Genomic DNA, 25,194 nt, shown 5'->3' on the forward strand with positions numbered 1-25,194 from the left:
CTGTTTGTTTCTCGTCATGCTTGATTTGGTTTTACTGTAGATAGGGTTTTATATTGAATCTATAAATCTTATGCAGTGTCCAGTTGTTGCAGGGAAGGTGATATTAAATGGGAGGCTAATATCTAATGTTTGTCTATAGCTTGAAAATGAAACTGTTATGGGCTGAGCACTACATTATAGTTCGAGGTCTCATAAAAGTCATAAGGATGACCCTCTGAATACCAAACATGTTGTTTTTGCCCTGGTTCTATCATTTACTTTTTGAGTGTTGTCCTTTCCAGATGCACGCCCCATTCTTGTGTATATTCTTGTCATTATTCAATCAACCAATCATGTAGCAGCAGGTTTAAGGCATCGGATCTTATTGTATTTTCATGAAGAACCATCTGTTGATTTGACGAAATAATTCTGTGAAAACAACAGCAACAATAAAACACCCAGTGAGTGACAGTTCTTCAGGCAAAAATGTTTTGATGAGATCAGATTTGTATGGCCGGTCTGGTTCAGGCTTACAGAAACACTATGGTAACACAGATAGCATCTCTTTACAACTCTGGTGAACTGAAAATGATGTCAAAATTTTAACACCCTATGTGCAGCTGGCCAATTGAAAGAAAATAAATAAGTAAAAATAAATACATATTTTGGGCTTTATTTTTACACGGCCTCCACTTAAATGTAGCCTCCGTTTCTTGTTTATAACTGATTGGAGAGGAACCAAATGTGTTTTTTCTCTTCTTGTAGACCATCTGCCCAAAGATTTGGCGTAATATTCTGTTTTAAACTCAGCCAGTTCTTGGCTTTGGTTTGGTTTCAGAGGGAGACAAAAGAAAAGTGTAAGAGTTTTCTGGATTTTCTTATTCTTTTCCTACGCCACCAACTTGTAATTGATACAGAGTAAAAAGCAGTGCAATCCTCCCAGACGTGCTCACGTAGTCTGCCAAAAACCGACATGACGGATTTGGATAGGACTGAAATCCCAGAAACATTTACAGGTAATAATTAGGTTTGCCTTTTTCCCTGTAGTGCGATCATGTGCCAACTCTTTCTTGGGTAGGTTTTGAAAGGAAATGTAATTCATAAGACCAGGCCACCTTCTTCCTCTGCTCCATGGTTCGGTTCTTATGCTCACCTACACACTGCGTTTACATGCTTTTGAAGCTGGGATGCACTTTCTGTTCTGATACCTCTGTGTCATAACCAGCATGGACTCTTTTAACTAGTAACAGTAACTCTTCTGTGCAATGAAATAAGATGGGATAGCCTTTGCTCCAAACACACATTATTATAAGCCTTGGCTGCCCATAACCCTGACTGGTTCATTGCCAGCTTTTCCTCTGACCACTTTTTGGTAGGTACTAACCAATGCATTACAGTACACCCGTCAAGACATTTTTTTCTGAGATGCTCTCACTGATTATGCCATCACAACTCTGTCAGTTAGAGCTTTGCTCGTTTTTTCTGCATTCAACACAACCACTTAGAAAACTGACCGTTCACTTGCAGCCTAATATATCCAGGTGCCACGGCTGCAAGCAAACTAATACTGTTCACCTGTTCATTACTGTTCCATGATTTTAATGTTATGGCTGATCAGTGTATTGCATTAATATAACATAGTCACCTGACAGTGTGCAGGAATCAACAGTGTAGACAAAAATAGAAATCACCTCCAGACCCCCTTCTTTATACTATTACTATATGCAATTCACTAATATTTGGTGGTGCTATTGTGCATGCAGATAATCCACATATACACATTTCTAATCTGCAAATAATCTAATGTAGATGCCAAAAAATATATTGTGATATATTTATCTCCAAATTGTTTATTTGATTTGGCTCCATACCATACATACTTGCAGGTATAGCATGCTGCTTTGTGACACTCAACCAACAGCTACTTATGGAGAAATCGAGGCGGTGACACACAGACAGGAAGAAATCATCTGCTGTTTTGAAAGAATACAATGTCAGCATTATAAAACAAAACATTATTCAGCTGTCTGAAAGTATGGCAGACGATAGACAATGTATGCAACAGCCCTTAATCAAGTTTTTAATCAAATTTTTGGCTCCTCGTAAGAATAAGGCCCCTCTGTTATAGACCGTTTAAGCAGAGATGGGAAGTGATGAAGTACACATACTTACTGTTAATGTACTTAAGTAGATTTTTCTTGTATCAGAACTTCACACCTTTTTACTTTCACCTATTACATTTTTTACACTAATATCTGTACTTTCTACTTCTTACATTTTCAAACCAGACTCGTTACTTTAGTTTGAATCAATTTTGTGAAGTGATCAATATTTTTTCTTCTAATTGCTCACAGTTTTTAGTCATTGTGCAGCTTTTTCAATCTACTACTGGTGTATCATTTCCTGGCTCTCACACACCATGGATGTAGGCTATTTTACAAATCTAACAACAAGCAGAAGGCAACAAGAAGTCTGGGGTTAATGTGGATGAGACAGAGGGAGTCAGTGATGTAAACATGACTGAGAACAGAGACATTCCTGATCAACATCTTTTCTTTGCTTGTGTTCTTTATGGTGGTTGTTCAGCCTGCATACATTCATTAGGCAACCTAATTAAAAAAAAAAAAATTTGTATTAATATAATAATATATGATGTGAGGTCCAGTTACCAGCATGACACTAAAACAGGTAGAAGTAGTGGCTGCTTTTTACTTAAGTACATTGAGAGCCCAAACGTCTTTACTTTCTCTTTAGTGAAAAAGTGTAGTTAGTAATTTAGCTTTCACCAGAGTCTTTTAAAACATGAATATCTGTACTTCTACTTGTGTGAAGGATGTGTGTACGTTTGCCACCTCTGCGTTTAAGCGACATCTTGCCTCTTACAATTCAATAAAATTCAATTTGCACTTGAACATTGTCCTAAAACAACTTTACAGAGATAAAGAGGGTGTAAAATATGAATTTATATGCAGGCACGTGTACACACAGACATTAAAGCGGGCTTGAGCACCTGCCCTATTTGTTTCTTAAGAGAAAGTGCTGGGAAAGTTTTTTTTATTTTAATAAACAAATATATGTATATATGTTTGTGTTTCTGTTTGCGCACAGCATTCCCTGTCAAACAAATCGAAAATCTAGATATCAGTTCGTGTCGGTAAATGTTGAGACACTATCGAGTTTCGTTGCCTTTCTCCCTCCGCGTTTCCGCGCAGGCGCAGCACAGCACAGCAGCGTAGCTCGCGCCGATCGGCACATAACAGGCAGGTTGTGAAGCTCCACTCCCTTTCACTTGTGTTTGTTTTGGTGTGGACGTGAGTGGTGATGAATAAATGACTAAACAACATGTGCCCCGAATTTACACCAATAAGCAAATTGTTAATTTGTCTTGGCAACACTCATGAGATACATGTAATAAGCAAGCTAACGCTAAGCTAAGGCAATATAACATGGGCATTCAGGCTAACTTAATGGAGAAACGAAAAACGATTGATCGGGCTGATTATTTTGCCATTTTTAAATTAATCGGCATCACCCGATTGTGCTGCAAATTAGGCTGATTATTAGGCATGTGCATCTGACAGAGCAAACCGTACGTGTACGTTCTGCGCATGCGTGAGTACATAACTCTTTAATATCAGCAGGGGGCAGTAGTCTGTATTCGGCATCCAAACAGGGAAATGAGAATAACGTTTGGAACTGTCTTGTTATCGAGCATCTGTACACATCTGTAGTTTAGTGCACAGGTAGACAGAGGTCCAAAACCTGCTAACAAGTGCACTGATTGGAGATTTTAATGGTGTTCAATAAATGTATAATTTAAGCAATTTTTTGTATGCCCTATTAATGAACTGTTAGATTTAATTAGATGAAGGTGGAAAAAAAATCGGCATCATATATCGGCCATTGGCTGCTCTGATGTATAAATATCATCATCGGTCGACCTCTAAATCTGAATACACTAAAATTAATAATGTCATCAGGATCGCCACAGAGAAATGCAAATCAGGTGTTAAATAATTAAAATGCACTAATTTGCATAACTTCCCGTGGGCTCACCACCTGCAGGAGGGACCGTAAGGAATGGTGCTGTGAGGATTGGGCAGCAGTCGAAGGCGGGGGCCTGCTTAGACTGCTGCCCCCGCGACCCGAATTACGGATAAGCGGGAGAAAATGAATGAATGAATGAATAATTTGCATAATATTGACACAAGGCATTGCAGATGAATAGGATTAACAATATAACAAAAGCATATCGCCACAGAACATCCCCAGTTATTAGTTAATGATTTACATCTAGAGTCTTTTTTTCCCTTAAAATATCACATTTAAATGTGTAGATAACTTGTTTTGGTTCATTTAGAAGAAATCTACAGAAGCAAACAGACGAGTAGTGGTAGGTTTAAAACAAACCCCTTAAAGTGTATATGTAATGTGTACCCTAGTCTCTATGTGAACTGATTATTTTGTAGACATCTGTTGAAAAACTTCATGGATCTTTAGGCTGTTTATGAGGAAGCATCTTCAGCTCAACTCAAACTGAATCCAATTTAGAGTCTGGTTCCTCTCAATGTTTCTTCCTCACACCAGCTGAAGAGAAATCCATCCAGAGGAGTCAGGTGGATCCGAGAAGAAGAAAGGGACAGGATATACTATATTTTTCTATGCCGCATCACGTGACCCCGGGGAAGCCACTCTATTGGTTAGTAATAATATAATCCGCCTGTGGGAGTGGAGAGCAAAGTGACCCCTACTGTTAGAGCAGCGGCCTGATATCATTACAGTAGAGCCGACTATTTCTCTTACAGGACATGGGAGGCACAGAAAGCACGGGCAGGAAAGTATCATATGGGCTGAACGAAGAGGACAACGTTACTGTTTTGCAAGGAATTAAGGTGAACGCAGGAGTTGATGCCTTTTTGTTTCTGCTATTCAGTTTAAAGACATTTCCTATGCTAGCTGCTGTCAGTGTGAGGCTCTTGCCCTCACTAATATGGCTGATGGCTCTGCTCTCCTCACCATAATGTTTTTAGCATAGCGTGCAGCACGGGCATTAGCTTAAGACGTGCCGAGTGAGCTTTCTATACGGCACAAACCCGCACCCGGTCTTTTTTTTTTTTTACTTTTATTATTGCAAAACTGATTTATCCTACCAATAATAATAAAACCGAGTGCATGCTAGCTGCTATATTACGTCTAACGCGTCCGCCATGTTGGAAGGGTTATAGAATCAATGGCGAGCCTAAGTCACTGAAAGGACACGGGTCTACTCGGGTTTAAGTTTTTTTAATATATATATATATATATATATATATATATATATATATATATATATATATATATATATATATATATATATATAGCATTTATTTGAAGTTGTTCTCTTTTGTATGCCGGAAAACAAAACATACAAATGCTGGATAGTGTACAGATACAAAAATAGTTCGTTGAGTGAGATAAAAAAAAAAAAAAAACAACAACAACATTTGCCCTTTTCAAGATGGCGGTGGCGATACCTGGCTGTGAATAACGGAGCCTTTACATAACTGAAAACTAGATACAAATGCTAAATATGGTGTTTTTATACTAGTTTTACACATTGCTGATGACTGAAGGTTTGTGTATGGACAGAGGAGGACAGAAGTGGAGTCTGTGGAGGTGAACTGGTGCCTGAGATGAAGAGCATATACATTAGGAAGGGAAATGTAATACACAGATGTGTTGCTTTCGATCATTGATGGGAGAATAACCAGGGACACTGAAATTCTGCACCACTTTATATTCCATTAAAAAAAATAATAATAATGTAATCAGAAGCTCGCTCTTTCCCCATTAATGAACAATTAAGGTATTGCTTTGTGTCAAAAGTCAGCGTACTTTAGGGATATCTAATTTCGTTTTCATCACTGTGTTGCAATCATTTCACACTGAAATGCAATTGCTGTCCAATGTCCTTGTACCTTCTAGTCATTCAATTTTAATTTTAGAAAGAATCAGATTTTTTTTTTTAACTCCACAACCAAACTGTAAAAAAATTAGTCAATTTCTTATTTCTTTGTGGATGCATGGAAAATAAAATATGAAAAATAATTTATGATGCAGGAAGCTAACTTTTTATGCAACCAGGGAAACATGCCAAAATGAGTGGCTAGATAGCTGGAGGATCAGTTGTGTTGGTCAGAATGGATCACCTTAATATGATGGTAGAAATATCAGAGCACTTGGTGCATGGATAAGGGAAAACAGTGGGGTTTACAGCAAGAACTTAAAGAAGATTTTGTGCTGAACACTGCTTTATAGACTGTATAAGCTCCACCCACTACTGATCTGAAGCTGCTGGCCTGGCTGAAAGTGCTGTGATGTATTGCTTACGAAGTTCTGCAATTAGACATGAAAAATCAATCGTTTTTCTGTTTTTCGTTTCCCTTTGATTTTCTTTTCGGCGCATCCATGACGAAACTGGGAAATGTAGAAATGACTTGTTTTTCCATAGGTTTGTCGATGAAATAAAAAACGATGGCCTTTTTTCATTTTTTAGTTTCTTTTTTTAAACAAATTCAAACTGAATGACCAGAAGGTACACGGTCCAATCACATCTCAGCTTGAAGCTGTATTCAGCTGGGCCTGAATGCATGTTTTTCCTAGACTTGCATACCTTGCTGGTTCCCTTTCTCTATTTTAAGAGAAAGAGGTTGTTTTTATTTGCAGCATATACATAACAGTACAGTCACATTTTTTTTATTTGCATATCCCAGCTTGTTCGGATGCTGGGGTCAGAGTGTAGGATCGACCACTATACAGCGCCCCTGGAGCAGAGTGGATTGAGTGCATTACTCAAGGGCCCTACAGTTGCAGCTTGGTGGTGCTGGGGCTTGAACTCAGAGCCCTAACCACAGAGCTACCAGCTCACTTATTGATTTTTGTTTTTGCTTTACAGTTATTACTACAGTAAATGTTTAGTTAGCTTTCATATGATGAGGCAGAATGGTGGCATGGTGCTTAGCATAGTATCTGTTTCTTAAATCCAATCCTGAGATTCTGTCTGCTGAGTTTCTGTTTATGAACATGATTATGAACTCTTCTTATAGCTCGAGCCATTTTGTGGAGAGCAACAGTTGAAATTCTCAAAAGTCATTTGCTATGAGGTGCTCACTATGGTGGTCACTAAGTGAGAATTGCACTTAAAGCACCAAATTCTAACTATTTTAATGTGGGATACACAAATTTGTATGGTCCTGTCAAGCAGACAAAAACATGAACATGATGAATAGGCTAAAAATGAAATACAGTTATCACTTAGGATTTACTCACTTTTGTTGCCAGCTATTTTGGCAAACTATAATGGCTGTATATTGATTTATTTTCAGAGGACAGTAAATCTGTACTGCTGTACAAGCTGCACATTGACTACTCTAAATATATTAGCGTTTCATTTCTATAGTATTGTCCCTTGAGAAGATCTTTTGCAATAGTTGCTGAAATGTGAGTGGTGTACTTACTTTTGTGAGATACTGTATATGAATTGAATTGAGTGCGTGATTGAGTTTCAGTTCGGTAACAGTTCAGTACACACAGATAAGTAATTTTGTGTTTGTGTGTGGACCTAATTCTGTATCCCTTTCTAGATTGAAGGAGGGTAAAGAGTGGTGTGTGTTTGGTCTTCCTATCTATCTATCTATCTATCTATCTATCTATCTATCTATCTATCTATCCATCCATCCATCCATCCATCCATCCATCCATCCATCCATCCATCCATCCATCCATCCATCCATCCATCCATCCATCCATCCATCCATCCATCCACCCACCCACCCACCCACCGGCTATTTTATTAGGTACACCTGTCCAACTGCTCGTTAACGCAAATTTCTAATCAGCCAATTACATGGCAGCAGAGGTAACAACATTTTCAATTAGTTTTGTATTAATATATATATATATATATAATTATTAAATATAAATTTAAAATTATTGTAAACGGCACTAGATGTTCTTAACACACTATCAATGTCAAATGCCTTGTTGATGCCAGAGGTTAGAGGAGAATGGCCAGACTGGTTCGAGCTGATAGAAAGGCAACAGTAACTCAAATAACCACTCGTTACAACCGAGGTATGCAGAAAAGCATCTCTGAATGCACAGCACGTCGAACCTTGAGGCGGATGGGCTACAGCAGCAGAAGACCACACCGGGTGCCACTCCTGACAGCTAAGAACAGGAAACTGAGGCTACAATTCGCACAGGCGCAGCAAAATTGGACAAGAGAAGATTGGAAAAACGTTGCCTGGTCTGATGATTTTCGATTTCTGCTGCGACATTCGGATGGTAGGGTCAGAATTTGGCGTCAACAACATGAGCGCATGGATCCATCCTGCCTTGTATCAACGGTTCAGGCTGGTGGTGGTGGGGCAATGGTGTGGGGGATATTTTCCTGGCACACTTTGGGCCCATTAGTACCAATTGAGCATCGTGTCAATGCCACAGCCTACCTGAGTATTGTTGCTGACCATGTCCATCCCTTTATGACCACAGTGTGCCCATCTTCTGATGGCTACTTCCAGCAGGATAACGCGCCATGTCATAAAGCGTGAATCATCTCAGACTGGTTTCTTGAACATGACAATGAGTTCACTGTACTCAAATGGCCTCCACATTCACCAGATCTCAATCCAATAGAGCACCTTTGGGATGTGGTGGATCATGGATGTGCAGCAACTGCGTGATGCTATCATGTCAATATGGACCAAAATCTCTGAGAAATGCTCAGTACCTTGTTGAATCTATGCCATGATGGATTAAGGCAGTTCTGAAGGCAAAAGGGGGTCCAACCCGGTACTAGTAAGGTGTACCTAATAAAGTGGCCTGTGAGTGTATATTTTTATATATATATATATATATATATAAGAAAGAAATCAGCATCTACAGTTGTAAAAATTTTCAGGCTGTTGATAGTCAGGTACTGATGCCTGGGGTGCAGTCGGTGTTACAATTCATCCCAAAGGGACCGGCTCTTTGAAGAGTCCTGGTTCTGCCACAGTTTTTCTGTTTGAAAATTATGGAGGCCACTTTGCTCTTGGGAATCTTCAGACAATCCTGTCTCTGAGCTCTGCAGGCAGTTCCTTTGACATCACGCATCACCAGCTGTGAGATCTTGTACAGAGAAGTGTGTGTGCCTTTCCAAATCATGTCCAATCCATAAAGTTTTTCACAGGTAGAGTTCAGTCAAGGTGTAGAAACGTCTCAGCAATGATCAGAAAAAATAACAGGCATCTATATATTTATTATACAAATATATGTACGATATTTGAGGTCTGTACCTGTTTTTTTTTTTTCATTAAAATTACAGACCCTTCTCAAATTCTCTTTTCACTTTGTGGGGGGTGTTAGTATCAGGCTGCAACAGAACAAAATTGGAAGAAAAAAAAATGTAGCGGGTCTAAATACTTACCAGACCACCTCTGTATGTATGTAAAATGAGTGATTTGAATAAATCAAAACAATATGAAAAAGAGGAAAGTAGAAGAATCTCTCGTTAACATTGACACTAATTAAAAGCAAGTGTACACCGTGAGCTGCATAATAATCCACACTAACTGCACAGCCTCATTCTGTCACTCTGTCAGAGTGGGATTTTGCAACAGAAATTCGGTATCCGCTTGTTTTGATTCGTTTCTGAAACATGCCGCTGCAGTGGGCTGTCATTTGAGCACCCGAGAGAGAATATGAGCTGTTTTTTTTAAGGGCTTTCTGTAACGCATTTTTGTACAGATCCATTAAAAAAAACAACAACTATAAGCGAGCAAGACGGTCTGAAAATTGATTCTCAAATTCCCCGTGTAGCAAATACGATTGAACAAGCGCTGGCGTGACACAGACTTTCTCTTGTGTTTGCTCGGGTCTTCCTGCAAGCATTTATTCACCAACTAATCTATCAAATAGATTTTTGGAGAGACCTACATAGAGAGATTAAAAGAATCGAGTCAGTGATTAATGGCCGGCACGTCCTGCTGGAGACAAAGTGAAAATGCTGTAATTCGGTGAAACAGTGGCTTTATCAACATTATTAAAACAACAGCTTAAAGTGTAATTGGTGACTGCATGTAAACCCCAGCGAAATGACATCATCTTTATTCAAATATCTTTATACAGGAAACGCGCTTGTCACGCTTGTTGCATTCTCAGCACCTCTGTAAAAAAAACTATTCAAGTTGGTGTTGGTGTGAGATCATTTATGGGATTGTTATTTAAGAATCTTTATGACTTTGCACCAGTCATTTCACACTCTAGATGATCGTGTTACCAAGAAACAGACAAGAAAACGTACAGCTAAGATTCCTTTGATTTCGCTAACATTAGTGATGAGTTGATTCGGTTGTTTGCTTTTAGAAGTTTAACTTATTTGGCAAATAAATGACTGAAAATATCAGTGAGAAGTAGTGCTGAAACGATTCCAAGAATAATTCAAATACAAAAATGCATCACTGAATTGAAGCTTTGTTTAGTCCATTTGACTGCTCAGGGAGCACTATGTTTCCTCACGGACCATTATTACTGACGCACCACCCGCTAAACTCTGGAGTGCTCTGGACAGGTAAAACTGAAGATGCTGCAGAATTAAAAAATAGAGGGACGGGGAAAAAACAGCGAGGGCCGAGGAAAAGATTCATATGAAAGGAGAGAATCTCACCCCTGTACACATGGACCCCATACCCTTATTTATCACACTGCTATTTATAGTAAATAGGCCACTTTTGCACTTCTGATTAGATGCTTACCACTGTCCATTGGACCTGTTCTTGTAAATTGCACTATGACAGTAAAGTTGAATCGAATCTAATCTGATCTCATCTGCTGTGTGTAAGCAATTGAGAAACCAAATTCTACTAATAATTAAATCAAATCATTGTTTGAATGAAATCATTTATAACATCTGTATTAGTTGGTATGCATGTCAGCTTATGACCAAACTAAATGTTTAGATTTATGTTTGTATATGATACCTTTTATGGATATTTCCCCCCAATTTTTCATGAATTACTATAAATTCTTGTAAAATTCCTGGTAAGTTTCCAAATTGGAACATTCCCATACTTCCCTAGATGAATTTCCCATGGAAAGTTTTTCAACCCTAATTAGGAAAAAGTCTAAGAATACTATAGTCTATAGCAGGGGTCACCAACCTTTTGAAACTGTGAGCTACTTCTTGGGTACCGATTATTTATTATTAATAATTAATGATATTCATTTATATCTAGTCATCTATATTTTAATATTGTCATTTCAAATTCACACCAATGCAAATGTGATTTTAAAAAAAGAATAGCAACAAAAAAAATTAGATGCAGCTCACTGCTGCTATGGTGGGATCTTTTTAGAAAAGGCCCGTGGGCGACTCATGTGGTCCTTGCGGGCGACCCGGTGCCAGCGGGCACCGTGTTGGTGACCCCTGGTCTATAGTATACTATAGTCATTGTTTGAAGACTATTAGAGCCTCAGCTGTTCAGACATTAAGCTGGAGTTTATACCACATGGGTGTCTTAGAATCTTGTTGCATGTCGTCTTTGTACCCTGAGAGATGATTGGACCAGTCGAACAGTGCAGGAGTATCAGAGAGAGAATGGTGCAGTACAGGGTGAGATAAGAGCTGTGGGGTAGAGGGGTGCTGGACCTTTTTGTGGTTTTGCAGGCATGCATTAGTGTTTTAAATCTGAAGCAGGCAGCTGCAGGAAGCTAGTGATATATTTTTATTTTCCATTTTAACACTGTAATTAAATATATAATAAATTATAAAAAAAAAAATATGCTGATTTATTAAAGAAAAAACATGACGGAAGCAAACGAATGCTATAAAATCCCCAGTTGATTAAAAATGAAAAACAACAAGCGAAATATACTTTCACTAAGCGCATCTGAACGAGAGAGGGAAGTGTAGTAATTTCGTAACTACACAGAGCAGTCATGCGTTCATGTGATGGGGACATTTTAATCAATCAACAACAATGGCTAGCGGAGGAGCGGAAGAACGTTTAAACTCTCATCAACATACACGCATGTATAAGAGCGTTTCCTCACTAACTTTTCTTTCTAATCATTTCTGCAAATTATATTTGTAGCCTCCCCCCTTTTTTTTTGCCGATCTTTAAAAATGAGCCGATTTGTGTTATTCACACATAGAAGTACTGTAAGTGAGTAGCCAGTCCACCTGCCAGCATATTTTTAGGAGGAAGCTGGAAAAAACCCATGTGAAGATAGTTAGGGTAGAAAGTGCAAAACTCTGCATGACATTATTGCTCAGGATCAGATCAAGAATCCTGCAGCTTTGACGCAATAGCCCAACCCAAGTAGTGAAAAAACTCAGGATGGTGATCTACTATTGAAACACAAACCATCAAATGAAAACTTAAGAGGTAAATTAGAGAATTATGACACTAAGTGCAAGTGTAAGGTGAAAAAGCTGACAGGGTGGTGCAGTGGGTATTTCTTCTCCCACAAATCAGTAGCTGGATTAGCTTTGCTAAATTACTCCTAAATGTGAATATGTGTGTGTGTATGTGTATGGGCAGCGATGGACTGGCGTATATTTTCCACATCAAGCCCAGTGACTCTCGTGATAGGCTTCACACTTGACGCACACCCTGCCCAGTATAGAGCGTTTACTGAAGACGAATGAATATTAAATGCGAGATGAAATGAACACGAGCCTCATTCCATCATGTAATAGATTGTTTTAGTATTTTTCATCAATCAGTTTACTAGATTAAAATTGGAAGTGCCAAAGGGTGAGAGCTACTGGGGCTCAGTAATTGAATCTGCAGGAGAGCTGCAGTTCTCACATGGACTAGACTAAAAGCCAGTGGTGTGATTTTGTGTGTGTGTGCGTGTGGGCGCGTGTGTGCGTGTGCGTGTGCTCGCATTTGTTTTTCTCCAGTTGTCTGAAGATGTTCGTCAAAGGATGCGTGAGGCGAATCAGTCTTCTGAAACACCTCGGCCCCCAAAACCAGAGAGTCGGAAGCCTGACGGAGGTATGCAGCACCACCTCACCTGTGACCATAAATGCAATCTCTGGTTCACAAACCTGTCTAAATGATGTTCTGTCTTGAGAAACTTTTCTGTATCCCCGTTCTCATAAATCATCTGTGATAAAAAGTTGCTGTGCTTCTATGAGGCTTTATTTTTTCTTTTCTTTTTATAAATGTAATGCTCTAATGACATGTTTTATAGCTGCAGGTGGACATTCTTCAGCTGAGATGCCAGAGGAGCTAAGAAAACGGTCAGTAATATTTACCTGCCCCAAGAGTGGCCTTGGTGTGTGTGGGTGGGTGGGTGGGTGGGTGCGTGCGTGCGTGCGTGCGTGCGTAGTGTTCGAAGCATGAACAGGCTCTGGACTGGGCTGAAGTGGTCTAAGGAATGTTTGGTTTGGTTAAAGGTAATATGCAATGGTTATGGGTTGTGTTGTAGACGTGACCACATCTAGCAACTTATATAGATAATTCCTGGATCATATTAAAATCTTCCAGGCATGCCTTACTTTCTCATAAAATAAATGCCATTATATTTTTCATTTTCTGCTCCAGTTTGCTACTCGACACCGATATTCCCTGGTGCGGAAAAAATGGCGCGCCTCGGTTGCCAGCCGTTGACTCTCATAGCTGTTATGCAGTGCTGTCAGCGTGTCTTCTCAAGTCATTATCAGATAATTGATTCAGGTCATGTTAACTTAAGCAAAAATCAGGCCTTTTTTTTTCTCTCTTGCACATTTTCTGTTTCCGAGCTAAAAAAACCCCCAATACTTTAACTTTCTGGCGATTGATGCAAGTGTGTGGTGGTCTTGGACAACTTGCATGTGTCTGGGACTGAATTTTGTGCAGGAAAGGATGCTTTTACTGGTTATATAAAATCCATGTGTATATATATATATATATATATATATATATATATATATATATATATATATATATATATATATATATATGTATATGTGTGTGTGTGTGTGTGTGTGTGTGTGTGTGTATGTGTATATATATATATATATATATATATATATACATACATACAGTACAGACCAAAGGTTTGGACACACCTTCTCATTCAAAGAGTTTTCTTTATTTTCATGACTATGAAAATTGTAGATTCACACTGAAGGCATCAAAACTATGAATGAACACATGTGGAATTATATATGGAATTATATACATAACAAAAAAGTGTAAAACAACTGAAAAATGTCATATTGTAGGTTCTTCAAAGTAGCCACCTTTTGCTTTGATTACTGCTTTGCACACTCTTGGCATTCTCTTGATGAGCTTCAAGAGGTAGTCACCTGAAATGGTCTTCCAACAGTCTTGAAGGAGTTCCCCGAGAGATGCTTGGCACTTGTTGGCCCTTTTGCCTTCACTCTGCGGTCCAGCTCACCCCTAAACCATCTCGATTGGGTTCAGGTCCGGTGACTGTGGAGGCCAGGTCATCTGGCGCAGCACGCCATCACTCTCCTTCTTGGTCAAATAGCCCTTGATGCCTTCAGTGTGACTCTACAATTTTCATAGTCATGAAAATAAAGAAAACTCTTTGAATAAGAAGGTGTGTCCAAACTTTTGGTCTGTACTGTGTATATATATATACATATATATATATATATATAAAAAATAAAAAAGGAAATTATTTACTTTTGAATCATTTCGGATTGAAGCTGTCAAAATGTCCTCTATGCTTCTGCGGAACTGTGAAATCATTAGGAACATACCCCCTCCCCTCGTTTCACCTTTGGGGATAACCAGATACATTACATAGCCACAAGTATGTGGACACTTAATCACACCTATACGAGCTGGTCAAACATCCTATTCTACATACACCGATCAGGCATGACATATACCATTATGACTGGTGAATGAATAACACTGATTATCTCTTCATTATGGCACCTGTTAGTTAGTGGTGTTTATTATGCAGCAAGTAATTATTTTGCCCTCAAAGTTGATGTTAGAAGCAGGAAAAATGGGCAAGTGTAAGGATTTGAGTGAATTTAACAAGGGCCAAATTGTGATGTCTAGATGACTGGGTCAGAGCATCTCCATAACTGCAGCTCCTGTGGGATGTTTCCGGTCTGCAGTGGTCAGTGTCTATCAAAAGTAGTCCAAGGAAGGAACAGTGGTAAACCGGCGACAGGGTCGTGGGCAGCCAAAGCTCAATGATGCACATGGGGAGCGAAGGCTGATCTGACAGATGAGCTCCTGTAGCTCAAACTGCTGAAGAAGTTAATGCTGGTAATGCTCGATGGATTAGAACTGTTTTGGCAGCAAAAGGGGGACCAACACAAGATTAGGCAGATGGTCATAATGTTATGTCTGATCTGTGTATAGTAGCCTTTTGCCATTATAATGATCTCTATATTGTTTTGGGAAGGCTTTCCACTAGAGTTTTCCAATAGGAATTTGTCTATTTGGCCAGGCTAAGAGCATCAGTGAGGGGTCAGTCTGATCTTCTTGGCTCACAGTTCATCCCAAAGGTGTTCGGTGTGGTGATCAGGTCTCTTGAGGACATTCGAGTTTTTCTACACCATCACTGATAGAACATTTCCTCAGGGAGTTCATGCTGTGTTCAAGGCATTGTCCACCTGGAGCAGGTTTGGGTCTCTTATGTTTAGTAAAAGAACATTGTACTGCTACAACATACGAAGACATTTTATACACTTGTGTGCTTAGGACGGATGAAAAATAAATAAGGAACAGACTGGTAATTGGCCCAGCTGTGTAAACATTCACAAAGTTGTTGGAAGATCATGAGTTCAAGAATCCCTACTATTCTGCCTGTTAGGTTGTTAGGTATTGTATAGAACCTGACGAGCACTATGTATGGTCAGGGTTCGTTAATCTAACATAATGGATGTAAGAGATGTGGAGAATAATTTCTCTGTGGACTCTGGCTGTTTAAAAGTTTGGACCTAACCTTAATGCAGTAAATCCTGTCTCCGCATTTTATGGAGTCCCTAGTGGGAAATGACTGACTCGTATTTGAAACGTGCTCCGCTTTCTGAAATCCTGCAACAGCATCCCTCTCTCTCTCTCTCTCTCTCTCTCTCTCTCTCTCTCTCTCTCTCTAAAGAAGGAAAGAAAAAAACAGCCTCATGGATCTCACTTCTAGTTAGTAATGTGTCCCAGAAGTCCTCTAACAGAGACTCACGCAATACAGAGGCCAAGCAGTAAACAATTAGCAAACAGAGGGCAGACAAGCACGCAAATGCTGTTTAGCCATAATATACAGTTTTGGGGTTAATCTCACTATGCTCATTATGTAATGTTCCAGAGCATTGATATGGTATCTAAATTATATGGAATGGCATGGGTCATGTCGAGAGTAGACCAAATAAAAGTGATGGTATCCAGTTGGCTGAACCAGGTGGTCAAACATGTCTGGAAATTTCCTGATTAGTTCCCTGAAGGTGCGCCAATATCCCGGGTAGAATTTTACTCTGTAATAAAGGAATTATTTGTGTGTGGGTGTGGGTGTGGGTGTGGGTGTGTGTGTGGGCTGCAGGTTCGAGCTGGAGCAGGCTCTGCTGAGGGAGGAGTTGGCACGTATCACCCGCAGAGAGAAAGAGTCTGTGGGAGAGGATGTGAACCCTGCTGTACTCCAAGAAAGAGCCAGAACCAAAGAGGAGCAGAAGAACGTGCAGAACTTGGTACGACCGATACGCATGCACACGCACAGCTCGCTTTCTTTTGAGCCAAGTTAAAAATATACAGGAACATCCTCCAAAATGGTCAGCTGAGATCGCATTGCTTTTATTCTTTGCCATTTTTTTTTCCTTTTAGTTGTCTGTCTGTCTGTCTGTCTGTCTGTGTGTACACATCTGTGTTTCTCTGCCCACAGAAAATTGATTTGCTTCATGCTGTTGTTCTCTGCCTTGTGTTTTAAGTGAGCGTAATGGTTATTGAGTGCAGGACATTTCTTCTCATCCTTGAGTTCGTCCGCCATAATGGCGCAGGATTGTAATGAGGCTATTCGCGGCCGTTGATTATATTAGCTCGCTGGTCCACAGACGGCGCTGTCAATACTAGTTAATGTTTACATCTGTAGCAGAGCTGAAGCTCGTGCAGTCATATTATCTGCTACCGCGACATTTCCGCTCACGACCGGCTGTAATGGAGAAACTTTGGGATAAACTCAAAGACTGATCAAATTGCCTGCGTTCCTGTTGCATGGCCTTCCTTCGGCCTGGGTGTGTCTCTGTCGTTTTTCTTACCACTAGATGGCAGCAGAAGCATTTGCTTCTTTTCTTTTTTTCTTTTATTTATTACATTATTTTTCCACATGCAGCTTCCAAGTGGTGGCATTTTAAAGGAGTGTCTGTAACTGGAAAACTGTATAACCATCATACAGCTGGAATTTACATGGGTTTGGATTTGAGATTTCATTTTACTGAGAGTAAACACGTGAAACTAATTACAGGAGAGCTTGTAAGATTTCAGTGATATTTAGTCGCTAGGGTTCACTTTGGGTGGGGCAGGACATCGGGACAGAATAAGACAATGTACATGACACCAGTTCTGACTTATGCATGACTTATGCATGACAATGCTATACTGACTAATATTTACCATCAAACTTTACTGTTGGATTTTAAATCAGATAAGGAACAAAAAGGACCTCGTGTTTTTTTTTTTTTTTTTTTTCCTTTGACGACATATCAAGCTGTGAAACTTGAATTGCTTAAAAAAAAGAAAAGGGGAAAAAACATTAAATCCATACAAATATTCAGAATCCAACAAAGTTGTGAACAACAATCGATCAGGGACAACAAAGACAACATTGAAATTTTTCTCTAAGGTTGTCATGGTTACCGGCGATATTCAAGGCTGTCACGACAGGGGAGCTGACTCTGTTTACCTGTCCTCACAGACAGTGCTCTTTCCACCTCTTTCTGCCTGCTGTAGGGTTGCAGTACAGCAGTTTCATGGTCATGTTTATTATTCGCTAACTATTTTGGTCACTTGAAAGCACCGATTGTATGAACATGTTCGACATGAGACTGTAGTCAAAGCCAGTAATGGCTGCAGCAGTAGTCTTTCCATTTTTTTTTTACATTTAGGGTGATCTGACATCCAGAGTGGTACCTGATTGTACTAGAAAATCAAAGGTTTATATATGTTTCTAGACATATTTTTCGTTTTAGAAAACGAGAGGCGGCACAGTACCACCACAATAGATCAAAATAATTTTTTTATTAAATCCACATATTGTTTGTAGACCACTTTTAACAATAGACTGTCAAAATGCAGCTTTACAGAAATCTACTCCAGTGAGGAACAACTCCCTCCAGCAGCATGAGATGGATCCAGACTTTAAAGGGAACCCACCCAATCTTCTGAGAAACACTGAATAGTGGAAATATGAATCATTACTCTTTTACAATTACATACTTAAATGTCAGTCAGCATGAGGAGAAAAGTCTTGAATGCAGAAGCAGTTCCTGGGTACAAATATCCAGGTGAGATTGTTTACTGAAGGACACAAAGGCATTTCATGTTGCCGTATATTCTAATTCCAACGCTGTTTATTCTGAGATTTCTATCATGTTCCTGTTAAGAAGGATCTGTCCAATCAGAGCGCTCGTTACTGTGAAAAAGATCAAGCAGAACTAATATCACAATTTTCTTCAAATTGTGGACTTGTATATTAGCAGGTTAATGACAAAAAAAAAAAAACACTCACTGTTACCACTCAATGATACAAGTCTGAATCCATAATACCTGCTTAACAATTCGATATCTGTTGGAGATTTGTATTGGGAATGGAAAGTCCCTGTGGCCTGAGTGTGATGGGAATAAACTAAAGAACATTAGTAAAGTTTAAACTCGGGCTCAACCACGTCTTGCACATTCTTCCTGACAAACCTGGAAGATACAATTTAGAATTTCAATCTGCAATAAGATATAATCCATTAGTGCATTCAAATTCAGGTGTTTCTATGGAGGTACGTGTATTGTGTGTGTGTGTATATACAGACCGGAACCTTGTGCATTAGTTTTCGCTGCATGGAGGTGACATTTACATTTATGGAATTTGGTAGACGCCTGTATCCAGAGTGACTTACTATTGCCTTATGTATAGAACTGAGCAGAGGCTTGAGGGACTTGCTTAAGGATTGGGATTTGGATTGGGATTTGGACATCTGATCCTATCGGTCATGAGTTCAACATCTTAACCACTGAGCTGCCATTTCCCCAGAAATAATGGAGATATTATGTTTACAGGTTGGTTGTGCATCAGTCCAAGATCCTAATTAGTGTATGAGCTTTGGAATGAGTGGTCAGAAGTCTGTTTGGAATTTGCTGTTATAACCAGCAAAGGAACTGCATCAATTTTGGAAATGGTCTCATTAGGTTCAAGGTCACAGCAAATGTCTGAAATCATTTTATTTTTAATAGCTTCTTTTTGGTTTGTTATTTTTTCCTCTGTTCATCTGTCAGTGTGTCATTAGGAAATACTTGGTAGTGTAATGTTTTAGACATAAATGGTTTAGATGTAGGATTTGTGTGGACGTCTGCTTGCTACCACCAAATGAACTGAATTATTCAAATAGACACTTAATGCAAGCGAGTGGACATCAGATCATGCAAAGTATTAAATATAATCAGATCGCAACTTTGAACCCCATTGTGGTGTAATCAATAATAAAATCAGAATAGACCCAAAACTGATCCCTGTTTTTCAAAAATGAACAATAAGGGAAAAGTAAAAGAAAATGTGACTGCAGCTTGATGACAGAATTGGATCTGGTTTGTTCTAGCATTTTTTTTTTGCTTATAGTCAAAAGATTAAACAATTTATACTATGAATCATTAGATTCAAGATATTTTGGTTACCATATTTACAATGAACTTTAATATTATATGCTGGATTTTGGATAAAATCTCCAAACAGGAGCCCCACAACACTACTGTACATGTAAAAGCAGGAAGAAGATTTGGATGTACGGTACTGAGGAAATTATTACCGGAGCCCGAACTTTTACTTATAATCTTACACTTCAGTGCTCATGTTAGATCTCTGTCTCTTCAGTGTTCTGTATTGTTCAAAGATTTATGATCAAACTCTTGATGTCACCCAAATGAGGATGGGTTCCCCTTTTGAGTCTGGTTCCTCTCAAGGTTTCTTCCTCGTAACATCTAAGGTTTTTTTTGTTGCCACGGCTGCTCATCAGGGATAAATAAACACCATTTATCTTGACTGTAAAGCTGCTTTGAGACAATGTCTGTTGTGAAAAGCGCTATAGAAATAAACTTGACTTGACTTGGTGTTTTATTAGGTTCTGTTAAAAGTGAAATGTAGCACCACTTTGCGTCTAAACCCGATCTTTCTCTTTTCGTTTTCTCTCTCGCACACGTATCCAAGCGAATCTTTTACAGATTTCCCTGTGCTCATCTCAATCTAAAATGTTCCTGTCCACTTATGTCTATTTGATTTATTCATTTTTTCTTCCAGTTTTGCTCTCGGTGCCTCCTATGTTAGTAAGGAAAGAGAGTCCTAGGGTCCAAGAGTTGCATTGTTTATATAATGTATAAGTCATGACCTTCTTGACTGGCATTAAAAGCAGCGATTCCGTGCGGCACGTACAACAAGTGGCCTAAACCACACACGCAATCCGACCAAGAAATAATGGTTTAAAGGCAGAGAGAAACAGCAGGAAAGTGAAAAATAGAGACCGAGCAAAGGGGTAAGGTGTTGATGAGATTTAAATGCATGCAAAGAGAAGGATTTTGCCATGCTTGCCATTGCTTCACTTGTTAGCTGTGAGTCAGAGAGGGAGAGATCGCTCCAGGCAAGAGACCGAGAACTGCGAACGTGCTGCCTATCAACTGCAGGAATTCCACAGGGAGGGAGAGGGAGAGAGAAAGAGAGAGAGAGATGCACAGACCAATTGGCGAAGTAATTTCAATGTTTTGATTCTATAGAAACTTTACAATGCTATTAAAATTCTGTATTGCATCAGAACTTGCATGGTTCTTTCTCTGTTCCTATCTCTCTGTCTCTTCTGAGAGATATTCCAGACTGCATGTTGAACCTGTGGTAGCTTCTCGTTCTCTTTTCCTGTCGCTGTCTTCTTTCTGTCTCTAAAACGCATCTGCTGTGATACCAATAGTCTCATCCAGTACATTTTCACACTCTTTCTCCTGAACTTCTCTAGCTGTCTTAAAGGCGCACACATCCAGAGCTACAGTATATAGAGGCGAACAAGAGTCTTAAGCAATATTCTAATACAGCCGCTAATATCTCTGGTAATATGTTACGGTAATATCCCCCCCCCCCCCCCCCCTTATGTATTGATATGGCTTTAGCACCAAGAAACGAATGTGTAGGTAGCACTCGCTGCATATCTGTGTGCCGAAATCTCAAATGCTATTAGATTTAATGTTATATTGTAATACTGCTAATCCTTTCACTAGAATCGCTGTGGGATTTTTCTTTTACTTTTTTTTTTTTTTTAAAAAAGCCTAGCCGGTCTGCGTCTGCTGAAGAATCTCTCTCGTGCAGATTACATTATGCGCTGCTATTTATTAAAGCAGCGAAAAGCCCGGGATCTGCCCTTTTAATCATGACCGATAACTCTGTCGCTCCATTTAACTCTTTGATTTCCTCCATGTTGAATTTTGACACAGCCCGGCAGCTATATTACTAAAATAATGCCACGTTAGCACTTAAACCCAACCTAAAGTCCTGTTGTCTTCTTTTTTTTTTTTCTTTTTTCCTCCCTCTATTTCTTCCCACCCTTTGCATCTTTTCTTGCAATTTCTCCTTCCTTCTTTTGCTTTCCCACCCATCTTTTGGTCTCTGTTTCTCTTTTCTTTCTTGTTGTCCTTTTGCACTTCATTATCCCTCCGTCCCATTTATCTACCCCCCACCCCACCCCCCCTTGCTTTTTCACAGCAGCCAGCTGAGCTGAACGCTTGGGTAAGCAGAAGCTGCTCCCTGTTAATCTTACTTTTCTCTCTCTTTATTCAAATGGCGTGTTTTCATTGTGTATTATAACAGAATGCAAGTGTACACACACACACACACACACACACACACACAGATGACACCTCCATCACAACACTTTTGGAGCTATTCAGCTAGAAAATTGCACATCATCTGCGTAGTAGAGTGAATGGAACCTTCCTGCCAACAAACACTAACTGAATGAAGAAAAATGAGCAGTATGATTACACTGTATGTAATTATGTGTGCATCTGTAAGCTAAGTGTGTGTGTGTGTGTGTGTGTGTGTGTGTGTGTGTGTGTGTGTGTGTGTGTGTGTGTGTGTGTGTGTGTGTGTGTGTGGCCTCTAAAAGCTTGTCCATTGTGTGTCATTTCGTTTCTGTGTCACAGTCACACCAGTTGTACAGGTGGCTATCCAGTGGACAGGTGTAATGTCTTCACACGTTTCCACTGCATAATTTACGGGTGAATATTGGGAGAGGTGTGGGGGGAATAAAGGAAAAAAAGGAGAAATGAAGTGCAGAATGGAGATCGGATTTAATTTGGCCCCGTCATCCTGGGCCCCTGTTCTAATTTTCCCTCAGACAAGAATTATGCACTCACTCTGTCTCACTTATTGGGTGCATGGCTTTACTTCTCCAAACATCCTTCTCTCTCTCTCTCTCTCTCTCTCTCTCTCTCTCTCTCTCTCTCTCTCTCTCTCTCTCTTTTATCTCTTTTATCTCTCTGTAGAATTGTATTTTTCTGCCCATGTTCGGGTTATCCATTTTAATCATTTCTCTTCTCTTCCTCTCCCCCCCTGCTCTCCCTTTTGCATGCTGCAAAGCGCTTTGTGTGCTTAATGGCTTTTTAAAGGCAGCTTCAGTCATTGTGTCTGTGTCTCTCTCTCTCTCTCTCTCTCAGGTACCGCTACCTTCATACTTCAGCTACTCACCATGTAGGTTTGGCAGCTCCCCACATAAACGCACAGAGCATGCACGCAGTTCGATTTGTGTATCGGTGCTGATCCGAGATTCTTTTTTTTTTTTTTTTTTTTATAAATCGTGCCCAAACTCCATGAGCCCTCAGATCAACTGTGACCAAGACATGCTCACTAACATCCCACCTATTACACTAGAAAAATCCTATTCAACCCCCCACGCTTTCCTCAAAATAGCCCTCAAGCCTGTTTCACACTACATTTGTTTTGCTAGTTGATCTGTCCAAATTTTGTTGGGGAAGTTGTATTAATTTCCAAAAAGTCCAGACTGAGTGACATTGCAGAACATTGCAGCAAGCCATGCGAAGTGAAAGGTGCATGCAGGAATTTGAGGTAGTAATTAGAGCCGGGGCACGAGATCACATTGGAATTCTGAGAAGCTCCATGGACTACAACTCTGTTTAAATGGGAAATGTCAGCAGAAGCGAGATTACACACCTTGTAAGTGTCTTTATCTACGTCTCATTGGCTCTCTCTCGTTTTCTCTTTCTCGCTCTCTTTCTCTCACTGTCTCTCCAAGGCCAAACAGCTAGCGAGGAAAGACGCTGAACTAAAGCATCTGGCTGCATTCTACAAAGAGCAACTACAGCTCTTGGAGAACAAGGTAAAAAAAACAAAGCAGACAGATCAGGGGTGTAACCATTCTACAAGAAGGGGTGGATTTGTTTGTTTTGTGTTTTTTTTTCCACCCCAAAAGGAGCCTTTTCATTACGAGTATTTGTACGAGTATTGTCACAAATGTGAGGCGAAATATGCATTCAGTGAGCGTTTGTGTTTTGAACACAGTCTACATCTTTGAAGGCTAAAATGATAAACAGGAGGAGCGTCACAAACCAGTACCCCAGACTACTAATGCTTTCCAATAAGTAGAAACAAGGAAACAAAAGGTAACAAAGAAAGGAACGCACTAATGATACGGTTAGAAATTGCACACTGCATTATTGTCAAGACTTCGCTGGGAAGGGCCGGTCTAACAGCGTGCATACATTACGCCGAGACGCAGCTGAAGCTAATAGAAATGAATAGGTGTGGTGGAGCACTAAAACAATCCAGGATCTTGATTCTCTCCTGATCTTAACCCTGCGATTTTACACTTGCACTCAGAATGGTTAAACAGACAGAAATGTGAAAGCTGATTAGATTTTGCATTAATATGCAAATTAGCTCATTACATTCGAACACCATCCTCCAGTGTTACTATTTTTCTTTTCCCCTTTTTCAATTTTTTTATATCGTTTCTTTACCAACTTTAGTATCAGTGAAGGTATACAAGTTACTACTTCCATACAATGCTATTCTTGTGTATTCATTGCACTTTTTGTAGTCTTGTATGCCATATACAGGTATATCCAGGGTGTATGAGCTCTATGGAGAAATCCGATTCAAATGTACACATTGAGAAGGGATTCGGTTGCCATATGTAGACAAACGCCCTCTCAATTTGTACTTTGTGGCTCAAATGGATCTCAGATCTTCTAAAGTGGTTTGAGTGATCAGATTAAATGTGTCATGGCTCGCTTTACACTTTAATCTTTCATCACATTGTAGACATGGTCCTAAAGACGTGTGAAACGACCAAGTGCAGCCTTGTGTGATTGAGCTGGCAAGCTAACAACCCGTCAACAGCTAATAAATGGCTCCTGAACTGGCAAACTGTCATTGAAATCCCTTATCGCTTTTTCTTTCTGTTTTATTATTATTATTTAATTTTTTGGTAATACAGAGCAGCTGCTTTATATTGTTGGAAAAATAAACCTGACCGCCTTTTTGTTTTTTTGTTTTTTCCCCTACTGCTCTCTGTGACCTGGCCTGTGGTCAACGTCCACAAAAAAATCACGAGTCTTTCAGTAATCAGTTCTCAGCACGGTTATTTATTTTTTATGAATTATTTCAGGGAAAGGTCAAATAAATGATGCTATTTGAGCCCCAGAGTCATGAAAGAGTGACCACGGGGATGTTTATGTTCTTGTGTTTTCAACCTCCGTGTCCCCGCCTAATAAAACGAATGACATAATCAATATTTTGCAGTCAAGTTTTAAACTTCCTGGTTGAACCTCCCTGTTCTAAATGCATGATGTAGAAGAGGTTGGAATACACCAAGGGCAACTTATCACTATATCTGAAAACATTTTTTTACAGTGAGCTAATAAACTGCCAGTAGTGTTTCTTAAAATAAATAAATAAATGACACACATTTAATAAACGTGTCAATTTAAATCTCATTAATATCGTCTCAGAAACATTGCAAGACCGCGCCCC

General features: G+C 39.5%; 1 protein-coding gene across 4 annotated transcripts in view; it reads left to right on the forward strand.

Annotated features, from left to right (window-relative positions):
- Positions 1-4,690: 4,690 nt before the first annotated feature.
- The window catches only part of chchd6b (coiled-coil-helix-coiled-coil-helix domain containing 6b), a 49,871-nt gene continuing 29,367 nt past the window's right edge, over positions 4,691-25,194 (forward strand). Inside the window, exons 1-6 of one of the 4 annotated variants that reach the window (XM_083528401.1) lie at positions 4,691-4,871; positions 12,908-13,001; positions 13,201-13,249; positions 16,513-16,657; positions 21,907-21,930; positions 23,456-23,539. In XM_083528401.1, coding sequence (XP_083384527.1) covers positions 4,788-4,871; positions 12,908-13,001; positions 13,201-13,249; positions 16,513-16,657; positions 21,907-21,930; positions 23,456-23,539 — 480 coding nt within the window. In that variant the 5' untranslated portion in view covers positions 4,691-4,787. The remainder of the gene's footprint in view (positions 4,872-12,907; positions 13,002-13,200; positions 13,250-16,512; positions 16,658-21,906; positions 21,931-23,455; positions 23,540-25,194) is intronic. The other 3 variants (XM_083528402.1, XM_083528403.1, XM_083528404.1) reach the window with 3 other exon arrangements.

Source organism: Silurus aristotelis (assembly GCF_946808225.1).
Source record: "Silurus aristotelis genome assembly, chromosome: 2".
Classification (NCBI taxonomy): domain Eukaryota; kingdom Metazoa; phylum Chordata; class Actinopteri; order Siluriformes; family Siluridae; genus Silurus; species Silurus aristotelis.